Source organism: Crassostrea angulata, chromosome 1, assembly GCF_025612915.1.
Source record: "Crassostrea angulata isolate pt1a10 chromosome 1, ASM2561291v2, whole genome shotgun sequence".
NCBI classification, from domain to species: Eukaryota; Metazoa; Mollusca; class Bivalvia; order Ostreida; family Ostreidae; genus Magallana; species Magallana angulata.
This window is the reverse complement of record NC_069111.1, coordinates 11357545-11372997: the sequence shown is the minus strand read 5'-3', so window position 1 is coordinate 11372997 and position 15453 is coordinate 11357545. Positions and strand designations below refer to the sequence as shown.

Here is a 15453-nt window from a genome sequence, read left to right as displayed (position 1 = left end):
TGATCAACAAATTTTTTTATACGTAAATTTGATTTCTTTTTAAACGGGGGAGGGGGGATTCTGTGATAAGTCAATTTTTATTTGTTTAAGAAAAATGTCTGCTGCAAGAAAAGAGGAAATATTATGTTAAAACATTATGTTAAAATCTTTATTATTCAACAACATTTTATCTGAGATAAATTCTGTACTGGCGTGCGACCAGTATATAAACAATCTGATCAAAATCAGATTTTTGATCCGCTCCGACAAATTCTGATGTCGCTACTCTTTGTTCCGCGACTATCAGAATTTCGGAGCGTTATTAAGATCTGATTTTAATCAGATTGGTATATAAATAAATAAAAAATCTTATGAATTATGAATAATAAAAATTTACTGGAAAATTGGTATATTTATTTTATTTTGCATTCTATATTTACGTGTACTTTACGTCACTGCTTTTATTTTTATTGATTTATCATAATTCATTTTTGATCACCTGCTGCGCTCGCCCCAACGGTCGCACCGTAAAACATATTATTAGGTTATCATGAGATCATTATCACAATTTTAAAAATGCATTTCACAATAAATAGAAGATTCATGTAAAAGTTTAGAGTTTGTCAAAAACACAGTTACGAGTGTAAGGGAAATAACTCTTTCAAATTAAACCTACAAGGGTTGTCTTTCTTTTACAACTTGCAATTATACATCTTAAATCATCAATATATTTTAAAAATTGTATTGTTTGACAAATTATTTTTACAATAAAACCTTAAAATATTATATATATTTATACCTTTAAATCTGATTTCCAACAATATATTGAACAACTGTCTTTGAATGATGTTAAAATCACTTACATGTAGCTAATTGTCACATTTGTTTCAAAATACATGCCCTTTACATGTACATGTACATGTATTACCTATTTAAAACAAATTTTTAAATATTAACCACTATATTCCATACTGTTATGTTTAAATGCATTTCTAGCAATCGTTCATTCATGAGTTTTTTCTTACATCTGCTAGTTAAAGGGACTTGGACACGATTTGACTTAAAATTCTTAAAAATTATTTTTCCATTTTCAACGTTAATACTGATAAATATAGAAGTTTATAATGCTATGTCAAAATTTAAAATTAAAATATCAAATTATAAGCAAGATACAGAGTTCAGAATTCTTTGTTTTGTAAACAAAGCTCAATATTCTCATTTTTTACATATATGTGTTGTATTGGTGTAAGTTTTAATCAAATGTATCTTTCTTTTGTTGATAATAGTATTTATGAAGATATTGAATTAGTTTAAATTGTTTTTTACATGTCATTTTGTCTAAGAAATGGTAATTCTCTACATTACATTTTTTGTAAACAACTATAAGACTCGAGCTTTGTTTACATAACGATCAATTCTTACCTCTGTATCTCGCTTGTAACTTGACTTTAACATTCAATATTTTGGTCAATCATTTAAAATGCACCAGTTAACCAATTTATACATAAAAAATAAAAATAAAATTTTTGATCTTAAATCGTGTCCAAGTCCCTTTAATATTAATAGATGTGCACATTTTACTCATCGGATTGATATGTATCTGGTTATTAAAAAAATGTAAAAATAGTTCTTAAATCTCTTATTTCATATTTGAACACGCTATACGTTTATCTTAGTAAAATGATTAAAATATAAACTTGCTTTGTTTTGATGTTTTAGTCAATTATCTAACGATTGCTTTTTTCCAGAAGTCTCTGTCATGCCGTCAATAGCGCTCAGTCCGAAAAAAAAAATTCGGATGGACGAGGGCTACAGTTCCTTTCGTACTAAAAAGTTTCAAACTAAGGCGCACAATTTTAGACTTGAACTACACGTACCTATCAATTAAATCTGAAAAGATGAATTCTAACAAAACTATGATACATTCTCGTGCAATTTTCCTTCCTGATAAGTGCCTCTATAAAAGTGCAGTCTAACTCAGAATTCGCTATGTGCTGCTGTGCATTACCTTTCAAAATTTACATTTCCAACTGTCTTTGTCTGTGATAACATTAGGAATCAATTTCTAACCCTAAACCCCAATAACTTCGATTCGATTTGACCACGTCCCGACCGAAATTATCACCTCGTAATACTCAAAGAAGGATTCCTTATTCCTTAATTAGGTGCGGGTTACTTTCTGTTACTGGAAGCTGTTCTTGAATGCGATAAATAATCGATTTTATAATAAAGTGCACTGTAGTAATTTCATGGACTCTTAGGAAATTCTTCGTCTTCATCTACAACACAGCCAAGTGAAGCGTAATGTTCGATAAGTCTTTTCCATACCGGATTGCTTGCAAGAAGATATTTGTTCCCTGATTTGAAACAGAAAAGGAAATAGTCAAAAATATACAAAAAGACAAAATGAATTTGAAAAGATATGTTTCACAAATATAAGCATTTAAGATTAACCATATTCAAAAAATCGTCTTAATGTTCTACATTCTCAAAGGAAAGAATAATTTAACGTTTATTTGAAGAACCAACCGATTATAATGAGACCTCTTCTGGCTCTTGTCAGTGCGACGTTAATTTGATGCGCATCAGAAATGAAGCCAAGACTTTTTGCGCACCAACCCAGAGTAGGTCTCTTCTCTATACGGTATCGTGGCAAAGATCGAACTGTGCTGAAGATGACATAGTTCCATTCTCCTCCTACAAAATACAACTTCCCAGGGTAAACAAACCTTCTTTTTTTTTAAGTACGATTCACTTTCGGTAAACAATGACAGTCTCAAATGCAGGAGTCTAATCGTAGGTGTCAGACTACCCCGTTGACGTTGGAGGTGTTCGAACCTACCTTGGCTGGCCACGACTGTGTTGACATTTACTTTCTCTGCGATGTTGGAGACAGCGAGTCTGATCTGGTGACACTGGGCATTGTATTGGGACATTATATTTAGGTTCTCTTCATCCGACAGGTCAAGTCTTTCATGCTTTACCAGATGCTTTAATATCTTAACCTGAAAAAGAGTGGGTAAATGTCTGAAATATTATGAAAACGCTTGTCAATTATGCTTTGGTTCATGTTTCTTTGGAAAGGTTCACGGAAAGAGCGTTGTTAGTTTTTTCACGTTCTTAATCAATTTTTTCGTATTTTTATTTCTTATACTGTTTTCGCTGCATGTTTGATGCATACATTGTACACATCTCTGCATGTTGTTAAATACTAAGTACATTTCAAATTGGGTATCATTTGATATACATGTAGTTACACAATTACAGATAATCAGTTTAGGAAGTTAATAAATTGTAAAATAGATTCATAACGCTTATACACCAATTTTTTTTTCTGATCTTAGACATTTAAACATATTTAGATTATTTCTTTCATTTTCAACATAATGTTTGTGCCAATTTTCAAAGAAAACGATACAACGCTCTTCAATGTTGCTCAGTTTTGCTCATTCTAATTAAAAACAAAATCAACATACATGTAGATCTATTCATTGGTTAATTACTTTTCATTTTCATTTCTTTCTATTATTTATTTACTTCTAATCTTTAGAATAAATACTTAAACTGACATGCTGTAGTTTCAATGTATTCACTCTAGTATCGTGAAGTAAGCATTGGTTAAAGCTCAATGTAGAGGCAGAAAATGATATTATCGTAGTTGGCACCAAAAGATAGAATAAATCACTATATACGATTTACCACTTTGTCGACGTTCTGTTTACGACTTTATGTTCTTATTCGTTTCACTCAAACGAACATAAAATATTTATGAAATAAACACAAACTCGTGAGTAGGATGTGAAGCGCTCTGAAAGTGCAGTTTTAATTAATTTCAATATAACAAAAATTTCTTTCTTTCTTAACCAAATCTTCCACATCTACAAAATAAAATTGCAAATTTTAGACAGTGGATACATCTATATATTATACAATATGAAGCAAAGGGCGGGTGGGTGGGACTTAAATGACTGCACGAAAAAGAGCCTTCGAATGGCTTTACTAGTACACAATAACTTTCACGGTCATTCATAGCCCGTGCTATGAATACCAATATTGTCACCTGACTAGGTGACAATAATAACAACCAATAGATGTAAAGAATAAACAAACACTACCACGTGTTTAAGTAACATTAATAAATACATATGTATGATATACCACTTTGTCGACCTCCTGTTTACGACTATGTATGATTTACCACTTTGTCGACCTCCTGTTAACTACTATGTATGATTTACCACTTTGTCGACCTCCTGTTTACGACTACGTATGATTTACCACTTTGTCGACCTCCTGTTTACGACTATGTATGATTTACCACTTTGTCGACCTCCTGTTAACTACTATGTATGATTTACCACTTTGTCGACCTCCTGTTTACGACTACGTATGATTTACCACTTTGTCGACCTCCAGTTTACGACTATGTATGATTTACCACTGTGTCGACCCCCTGTTTACGACTACGTATGATTTACCACTTTGTCGACCTCCTGTTTACTACTATGTATGATTTAACACTGTGTCGACCTCCTGTTTACTACTATGTATGATTTACCACTTTGTCGGCTTCCTGTTTACGACTACGTACGATTTACCACTTTGTCGACCTCCTGTTGATAACTACGTATGATTTACCACTTTGTTGACCTCCTGTATACTACTACGTATGATTTACCACTTTGTCGACCTCCTGTTAACTATTATGTATGATTTACCACTTTGTCGACCTCCTGTTTACGACTACGTATGATTTACCACTTTGTAGACCTCCAGTTTACGACTATGTATGATTTACCACTGTGTCGACCTCCTGTTTACTACTATGTATGATTTACCACATTGTCGGCTTCCTGTTTACGACTACGTATGATTTACCACTTTGTCCACCTCCTGTTTACGACTACGTATGATTTACCACTTTTGCGACCTCCTGTTTACGACTATGTATGTTTTACCACTCTGTCGACCTCCTGTGTACGACTATGAATGATTTACCACTTTATCGACCTCATGTTTATGACTAAGTATGATTTACCACTTTGTCGACTTCCTGTTTACGACTACGTATGATTTACCACTTTGTCGATCTCCTGTTTACGACTATGTATGATTTACCACTCTGTCGACCTCATTTTTAATCACTATGCATGATATACCACTTTGTCGACCTCCGTTTTACGACTACGTATGATTTACCACTTTGTCGACCTCCTGTTGATAACTACGTATGATTTACCACTTTGTCGACCTCCTGTTTACGACTATGTATGATTTACCACTCTGTCGACCTCCTGTGTACGACTATGTATGATTTACCACTTTGTCGACCTCCTGTTTACTACTATGTATGATTTACCCCTTTATCGACCTCATGTTTATGACTAAGTATAATTTACCACTTTGTCGACCTCCTGTTTACGACTACGTATGATTTACCACTTTTGTGAGCTCCTGTTTACGACTTTGTATGATTTACCACTCTGTTGACCTCCTGTGTACGACTATGTATGATTTACCTTTTGTCGACCTCCTGTTTACGACTATGTATGATTTACCAATTTTCTACCTCCTGTTTATGACTTAGTATGATTTACCACTTTGTCGACCTCCTGTTTACGACTATGTATGATTTACCACTCTGTCGACCTCCTGTGTACGACTATGTATGATTTACCTTTTGTCGACCTCCTGTTTACGACTATGTATGATTTACCAATTTTCTACCTCCTGTTTATGACTTAGTATGATTTACCACTTTGTCGACCTCCTGTTTATTGCTGCAAGATTGTTCATTTCCTTCCTCTGCTGACACAGTAAGATATTCCTCTTCTCCTTCGACGTGGCAAAACACAATGGGTTTTTTGTCTCGATTAATCCATATCTTCAAAGGATTAGAGATGTCCCACTTCGGTGAAGATCTTGTCAGCAGTTTACCATCGTAGAATTCTTTGGAGGGAAATTCACATATCGCTGGATGCTGTAAAACATCAAGAATATATTTTGAAAATCTTCTCTTAAATATGTAATTTAAATATATAGTCAAATTCTTACCGAACATTATACGTACCATACGGTATTGAATCTGTAACATCATGGCTCGATCACAGTATCGTTCAAAAAGGGATTTTCGAAGACCAAGCTTTGCTGCAAAAGTGGACTTCAATACTGGTTGGAGTTGTTTATGGTCTCCAATCAAAACTACTTGTTCAGCTTTTGAAGCAATTATAGCTGCGATGCTCTCTGGTTCAGTGCACATCCCAGCTTCGTCTATAACTAACTGCTGGATGCGTCCAGTAAGAGCCTTTATAAACCTTGGACTGGTAGCAACAGCAGTAGTGCAGAAGATGACGCTATGCTGTTTCAATTCCTCCTGTGATGCTTGGCTAGTTATTTTTCTGTATTTTTTCAAGTCTTCCAACGTTGGTTCGTATTGTCCTTCATTGTACTTTCTAAACTTTTCGTCGAATTTTCGGATTTCTTCTGCAAACGGTTTATTCTCTAATCGTATCAATCTGTGAACAGAAATGTCCTTTAGCTGTGGATCTGGTTTTGCTTCTCTTGCCGATGCTCTTTTGGAAAAATACTTTCCAAGAGTAGGAAAGTCCTTGTTTTCCAAGGAGTTTCCATAAATGCGAACAATATCGGGACAGTCGTTTCCGTATTTCTGGTACATCCATCCTGAATACAATTCAATGAAACTTGGTGCATCAATTTATTTACAACTAAACTTTTTTTTAATTATAAATAACAAGATATAATTTCACCATCATCAAAATAGTAATCCACAAATTTTTTTTATCCCCATTTCAACTTACCCAATACCTGGTTCTGAGAGATACTCACATAAATCAGAAAGGTATGCGAGAGAAATGATATAGCTGAACTTTACTTAAGCCTAGATCATCTTGATCCAGGCTTAACATATACAAGCGGCCACAGATTAATCAATAAATGACTCTTACCTGATATCTTATGTGGGAAAAACACTTACTGGCAACAAGGTCAACTGATTTATTGTTTGGTCCACAAAACACCAATTGCTTCTTATCATGTCCTTCTGTTTGCATTCTGTTGTTTATTTCATTGAATATGTAGACGAGCTTGGTACCTGTATATGTCTTACCAGTACCTTGAAGAGTATTTATAAACGGGATTATGATTCAAAATACAAGTGTAAGTACAGCAACAAAGAGAAAAAATCAAAGAATCGGATAAAGTGACTGCCTAAAGATTGCCTAAGCATGCTGTGTGCATAGGCAAAACATACTCTTCATTTTAAGCATTCTAAATGAATACCGGTTTTAAATTGGTATTTGTATTTTTCATTAGCATACATACCTGGAGGTCCATGAATAAGAGTAAAAGTTGATTTCAGAGCTTTTTTGATGGCGTTTCTTTGGTATTCGTTGTTTAGGACAATGTTTGAGGTGTTAACTTCAACGCGCATTTCTTTTGCTATTTTACTGTACCGGGAATCTACATGGATCCAATGCATACTTCATGAATACAAAGTTAAAGTATGAATAAGTATAAAGCAAAAATTACAAGCGTCGTTTTGAATTATTCAGCAAAATATACTTACCTAAATGATTCCACTTTCCTTTGTTCAGCGCGATTTTCCGAGCAAGTTCAGTTGACTGGTCTAAACACTTAAGTATAGCTTCTATTCGTCTGAAAAGTAAGTTAAAGGCGTCTCTTTATGCTTAAGGTTGTATGGGACACTTCCATGTTGTGACGTATTGTTTATCAAAATAAACAGTAAAATGAAGAGTAATTATATAAGTATTTCTTTTCCATTGTTTCACCTAACAGCGTAGCGTAGTGTGTTAGTGGGTTTACTACGAATCTGTAAGTCATGAGTTCGAATCCCAATCGAGGTTTTACAATTTTTACCTCTCCAATTTTTTTAAAAAGCTTTTTTGGGGGGTTAAATATTGTAAAATTTGACAATTCTAAATCAGTCAAAGTTTGTCAATTATAATGTACTTTAATCCACATTAATATCGACAGATGTCCCATACCAACTTAAGTGATCAAGACATTTTCTACATGCATATCCATGAAATCGTTTGCATTCTAATGATAATACGTACACGTCTGTTTCTGATTTTGGGATGATTTCCACTGAACAAGTTGAAGGATTTTCTTCGTACAGCATACCATCACTTGGATCGCTGCTTTCGTCATGAAGTTTAAATTTTATTTTAAATCGATTCTTAGTTGAATTTCCTTGACCGGGATTTTGTTCCATTGTCTCATCTTTCGCTCTGTGTTTGATTTTTTCAACAACAGTTACCTGCCCGTGAAGAATCCACTTTAACCTATCGCCAGGATCTAAAGGTACATTTACTCTTGCTTTACTTGGTTTTTTGTACACGTGTTCAGATTTTAGGCAAATAAAACTACTGTTCAAGAATTCTGGTTGATCCAAGTCATCTTCACCAGATATTATAAATTCATCCGTCATGGTACTAAAGTCTATATCCCTTTGGTCACAGAACCTCCGGGATAAGTAAAAGTGTCCATGGCGTTTGTCCTTGAATTCAACCGATACATTGTTGATTGTAATCGAATCCTCATCCACTGCAGAAGTAACAGCTTCCATTTCATACAATGGCAACCATATAGACAAATATATTGATGGCGAATAATATATCTTCCATGGTTTCAAAAAAGAATAATCTGAAAGAAATTTGATTGGGTCACGCGTATGCTGAAGACAGTGCTTTATACTTCTAGTCATATCAAAAAGTTGCATGGAGGGGGATAAAATCGCCTTTTCAGGTTCTGCTGATAGTTGAACGGTTACGATTTGACCGCGAGAAAATGACAGACTGTATTCGCATCCTTGTTTGATGATATTTCCATTATCTACCTCGGATGAGTGATCAAGAACAGTGTTTTTACAAGCATCGACAAAATCATATTTGTCTTCATCTAATCCAAAATTATCATCAATATGTGTCTCAGCAAAAAAATGTTTTAGACCAGTTATATTTTCCTCAACAATCATGTTCAGAATTGTTTTCCACGTTTCTTGCATAACAAATCTTGCTTTGGTATGAGGATTAATTTGTTTGCAAACTGCTTCTCTGTCGATCGGTTCTGACAGCACAGCACTTGTGACTGGTTTTCTAGTAACATCGTACAACCTTTGAGACCATTTTAATATCATTAGTTCCTCTTCATCTTCTAATATGTTAGAAATTGTTGGTTTTTCTGATAAATGTAGAAGGTTGAGCGGAATATCTTTGCAGTACATTGGTAAATTCCCTAATCCAGGAATGATGATTGAAACAGATTTCTCCGTAAATTCTTTCACAAAGCCATGCACTATGTGTGGGGTCTTTTTCAGCTGAAATCCCCATTTCATTAATTGACATTGCTTCTTAAAATTGTTTGCCCTAAGGATAGTACTATTAAATCTTTCACAAAGATCATGAACTTCTTCTAGTAGATATGGACATTGTTTGCTTTCCAAAGCTGCATGAATTAATCGATTTATAATTAAATCAGGATATCTTCTGATTGGTGATGTAAAATGAACATACAAGTCCATATCCAAAGAAAAATGAATCATCTCCTCTCTTTTGCATTTGCCAGAACATTTGTAAACAGTTGTTTCCTGGAAGGATGTCCATTCTTCTAATGCCAAGCACTGCAATGGATGAAGTTCGTCAGTACCAATCATTCTGGCTGCTGTTTTCATGTCATTTTCTTTTGTACTTTCCGAAAGACTTTCCCAAACCCATTTTTGGAAAGGCATGACGTCCTCAAATTTGATTTGGTTTTGAATTTGGTTAAGTCCTATTTTGTACTCGTTCGTCAGCTTGACATCTTGCAGACTAAGCACCATGTTGAGAATTGGACTATTTTGTTCAATCCACCCATTCACCATTTCTTCTGATGGAGCTTCCTGGCAACATAAAGGTATAACGTCCGGAAAGACTCTACTCAAATACTGTGCAACACATCTGTTTGCTATGATCATAAATTCTTCAACAAGATAATGGGCTTCTCTTGAACTCAGTACAGAATTAGTTGGATCGTTTAGCTTTGTTTCTACGGGAAAAGCAAACATAGCATCTTTCAAGCGCTTTCTTCGCAAAGATTTTGCAAATTTAAACAAAAGCAAGATGCGTTCACTAAGCTCCCCGACTGAGGTATCATCGTCGATAATTTTCTGAACTTCTTCATAGGTAAACCGTTTAACCGATTTGATGGTAGTTTTCTTTACTTTTATATCATCTATCTTTAATTCATCGTCTATTGTAAATAGAACTGTAATTGCTGGTCTAGCTACGTCAGGGATCAGACTACATATGTCTGTGCTAAATGGTTCCGGTAACATATGGTAAGGTTTTATTCCTTGTCCTGGATAAATAGTACACGTTCTTTCCTGAGCCTCCAAATCAATCGAATCATTCTTTAGAATGACAGCTCCAACGTCAGCAATGTGGACCCCAATTCGATAATGTTCCTCATCAATTGTTTCGATGCTCAGTGCATCATCAAGATCTTTAGAATCTACTGAATCAATTGTAAAAACTTTTAAACCAGTTAGGTCTTCCCTGTCTTTTCCATTTTCTACTTCAGCTAGGTTTAATCTTTTTACAGTTCTTTCAGTTTCGATGACGGTGTTCTTACGATAATATTTTGGAACATGATGTTGAAGGCGAAGGTTTCGTAACGCCGACGAAGGAATCTCCTCCGTTTTGATAACCTTAATGACCGCTGTTAAAGGATAAGGGTAAAACTCGGTCCATCTGATAAACACAACTTGAAACGTGAAGCTTTTAATGACTTTTGGGTCAATCTGAAATCGATAATGGGAATTGAGACGGGTCGAGTTTGGATCGTACTTGTGTACGAGAATGTGGTATGGATATTTGAAATCGTGGATGATGTTAAGCTTTGGAACAGTTTTACACACGGGTCGCACTAGAAAGTTGGAAGTGTCATCAAGCACACACATAAATACGGGATGTTTGATGTTTTCGGCGATATTTCTTTCAAATATACCAACTACTTTGCCATATACTTTGTGTAATTTATTGTTTCTCTTAACTTCTCTTTTGTTACGACCCAAACACTGTGAAGTGTATTTTTTACGATTGTAAACTTCGACCAACACTATGTCCCCATCAAACGTTCTCCCTGCTTTCGATCTTCCCGATATCTGGATTTCATCCAGCCCATCGATGTCTGGTAAATCCAAAACTTTACAGGTGGACTCATGAGCATTTCGGATAGTGAATTTACATCTTTTAAAACGATGTGGATCCTTTTTCAATGTGTCATCCAATATTTCCTTTGAAAGCATTCTCTCATAGAAAGGTTCCTTTTCTTTTCTGTCTTGATATTCGTCTACATTTGAAAGCTCCAAACCATACTGCATGTTGTCTTCTTGCAAAACTCTAGAGTACTCATTTTCGTCATTGTCATAAAAGACACGACTTTGTTCATATCTTGTTGACGAAAATTTGCCATCCAATTCTTCAAAGTTTTCCTCTGCCTGTTCAGCCAATTCAAATTCCAGTGGTTTACGATACACAAAATCAGTTTCAGATTCAGCATCTGTATCGGTTGCATCGCTATTCGAATCATCAAAAGCGTACGCTGTGTTAAAATACATTGACCCCGACCGAGTGCCACACTGGGAGAGTGGTTGGGGTCGGGTTTGCCCGGGTGTTCTTTGTCTATATATAGATGTAAGTATTGAGCTGCTGCCTACAAAATGTTTCAAAAGAAAGATTCTTCAAATAATATGGTCAATGAAAATACGCAATATAAGAAATGAATAGCTTTTAAATCGCCATAAAATGTCGCAAAAAATATTTAATGATAATTTATTCTTTATTTTGACTATAAATGATATTGTATTTATTTATTGTGTTTATAAGTCAACAGCTATGCAGCTCATAGACTTACAAGCAATTGATATAAACATATGAAAAGAAATCAAGAATCATGAAGGTTTATATATAATGGTCATATTTCGTTTACGTTCAAATTGAATTTCTCAATTTATGAACGCTTTTGCGTACATATGAAAACAACAACGTATAATGACGCAATTAATTCGTAACTTATCTTTGTGTAAACAACAATGTTATTATGTGGGTTAAGATTTTTAATCAACATGTCTTCTAAGATATAACACATGGGGGAGGTTATTAATATATATTATGTAATAGTATACGTGCATAATTTTCCCGTATTTGAAAAAATCATCTGGACTAGCGTTTTCTTTTTGTTTTGATTTAACTGCTGTTTATTTATTCATTCGTTAAATTTTTTCGAGTAAACAATAAAGAACAGAGCGGGTTTTGTAAAAAGCGTTCAAAAGTAAAGAAGATGGGTGAATAAGGCGTGTAAACTGCTCATAAGAGGATAGATAAGATACTTTAAAATTAAAATATAAACAAATCTCAATATTTCTTTCTCAATTATTAAAAACGAATGTATATTTACCATAACATCGATTTATAACCTTTAAATATGTTAAATATTTAGAGTAGGTTGATTTAAACTGGCGTATGCGTGTCAAAACCTCCAAATAGTGTCATTTTTAGAACTTCAATGCCTTTTCTTTTATACAGTGGGTCTGGGCTCCATATTTTTGTCATAGTCTATATGAGGTTTACAGGAAATCAAACCGATTTCAATTAACAAAACATGGAGAGATGACCCACAATACTTTAAAAATGTCATTTTGTATCCCAACAATTGAACGTTTTAGAGAAATACTACAAGTCCGTAAAGTTGCATTTAGAATTCAACACTGATGTTTGTTGTGACTGAAATGGCTCAGTGGTTAGAGCACCAGAGATTAGGTAACGTTTCAGAGCTAGGGTTTTTAGGTTGTGGGTTCGATACTACCAAAACTTCACAATTTCTTTTTATTTATCGTTTGTTTAGATATTCAAAACTGAAGATAGTTAGAAATCGTGCTTTTGTAAACTTGTAATATAACATCATATAGTATATTTGGATGGGAAAAATTAATTTGAAATTCTTTTTTACGACAAAACCAAATGGGAAGTTGCGCTATCCTGTTCCCCCATCTTTCTCCAAGGGTGGTTATAGTTTTATTGAGATTGATATTGGGAAAAGCTATAAAAATTATATGAAAATTTTATAGGACGTACATGTACTTAATCATTAATATGAGGTAACCATATATTTATGTACAACCCTCTCTTGGATTGTAGGAAAATATCAATAGCTATTAAATATTTACTTCGATGGTCCAAAATAGGATTTCACTTCATGAATTCGTTCATTATATCATTATATTTGGATAGCTAGCTTCTAAAAAAAAAAAACAAGTGTATTGTTTAAGTATGTTTTTAGATTTTAAAAGTATTTCGTGCATATGATAAAACAGTCGAAAATGATCAGGAACGACATTTTAACATTTACTTCAATACTGCGTTGCCAGAAAAACAAAATAAAAAAACCCTCAGATTTACAACCATTACTACTACCCACTTATTTTTCGGTCCTCTTTGTAAGGTAAAATCTGTGTGCAAACGTTGTCGCGCTTAATGTTTTATGTTGCATAAAGGGGTTACGTTATCGGCAAACTGTGCTGTTAACCAATATTTTATGGTCGGCAATTTTCGTTCATTTCTTTCAAGATAGGTAACACAGGTATGGATATATTAATTAATGCAGTGATACCGGGTATATCACAATACCTTAAAAGAAAGTCCATGTTATCTTTATGTGTGTTAATAGTCATGTGATGTTGATTCGGCTTTTCTCGATCGGAAAGAAAACAATAGGAGACGTATTTAGGGTTTTCTTTTAGCAGGCTGTCTTCATTCTTGTTGCGTTTGTGATGCAAGTGTACAGGTGATTTCTTACCTTTTGTACTTAACAAATACCAATTATGTATTATTTTTTAATTCCTGTATTAGACGGAAAGATTCGGTTTCATTTTTTTTCGGGAAGCATTTGATGGATCAAAGTTTTCTCTTTTATTACAGAAATGAACATTTTTGCTATGTACATGTATTTCGTTTGTTCATAGAAGGAACTTTTTTTTTTCAAATGTAAATATTTGCATTTCTTGAATCTGATAGAGCGTGGATAAACAGTTTATACAGTTGTTTTTAAGCTTAAAAAATCATATATGAACAAAAAAAATCTTTGGCATACATTGCAAGTACATGTTATTTTACATTTTTTTTTCAATTTCGAGAAAAACTAAGATAATCAATGTCCTGTTGTGGTTTTGATATAAGAGACATGCCACTGTGTATAAGTACATAATGTATTTGGTATATTTCAATTGAAATGTTATTCCGTTATTTGCATAGACACTCATCTCGGTAATAAAATTTACCTACAATCTAATTAAAACGAGACCTGGTAATCCGATCAACTTCGATACGCTTTATAAAGAGATAACGTAATCTTGATCATATCGCGTTTGCACAGCAATTACCTGACAGTAGTATTTTTTTTTACTGAAGAAATACAACAATCAATTACAGAAATAAATACATCAGGTCAGTGAGTGTACTTCAACAATGAAACTCTCACCCCACCCCCTCCCAAGATTTCCATAATATTATACATATTACCATAATGCTATACAGAGGTACTTCTATTGACACCTTTTCGTTTACTTTCATTTTACCCCAAATCAATAGCTGATACATATATTAGTAACATTAACTGACCATTAATACAAAACTCAATAGGTACAGTACCTTTCCTATAGTTGCTCTTAAAGCCTTTCTTTCTTTTACCCGGCATGTTGTCACGTATACTGCTCACGTATTATAGTTTCACTTTCCCGGTACGGCGAATTTGTCGATATCAGCTCAATGGCTTCTAGACAAGTGGTCTTTTTTTTAAAGGCATGCAATTCTATACAAAGAAATTTCAAAGAATCATTGTCTGTAGTTATTGAGTTCTGTAAATGTTTTATACAAATTTAAATGTCGAAATCAAGAAAAAAATTCTTGATATTTAAGCCTTGTGCTAGATAGATATATAGATTATGTAACATTAACAGACGTGAAATAGAATCACTTTAGACTCGTGTGCAGAATAGATCACAATTCTTTCTGAACTTTGAAAGAAATGAAGCATGGAAGACCTAAAGACAAATGAAGCAGAACCATCGAAACATAAATAAATGGAACAGGGTGTGACTGGAACCACATTACCAAAGTTTTAAGTAATAGAAGCGGATGGAAAGACCTTGATGCGATCTTATGGTTCATTGTGTGTTAAACAAAGATATTGAAGGTCAAATAAAGGATCTTTTGCGAATAACAAAAGAATTGACTTTCTGGGGAGATGGATTTCCCGGGGAAAAAAATCACTTTTGAAAACCAAATCTTTTTGTGACTTTCTATCGTACAAATTAATTTCTAAATATTTGCATTTTAAACTTACTATATTCTTCTTGCAATCTTATTATTAATCTTCAAAGTTGACTAAAACAGCATT

General features: G+C 33.9%; 1 protein-coding gene across 1 annotated transcript; it reads right to left on the bottom strand.

Annotated features, from left to right (window-relative positions):
* Nucleotides 1–2226: 2226 nt before the first annotated feature.
* Nucleotides 2227–14859, bottom strand: LOC128163722 (helicase with zinc finger domain 2-like). Its single transcript, XM_052827369.1, has 10 exons — nt 14706–14859; nt 8076–11712; nt 7565–7653; nt 7321–7458; nt 6974–7111; nt 6050–6660; nt 5735–5959; nt 2822–2984; nt 2509–2676; nt 2227–2336 (listed from the first exon to the last, which is right to left on the bottom strand). Exons 1-10 carry the CDS (start codon nt 14749–14751, stop codon nt 2227–2229), a joined length of 5325 nt encoding a protein of 1774 aa, XP_052683329.1. The 5' UTR covers nt 14752–14859.
* Nucleotides 14860–15453: the final 594 nt, after the last annotated feature.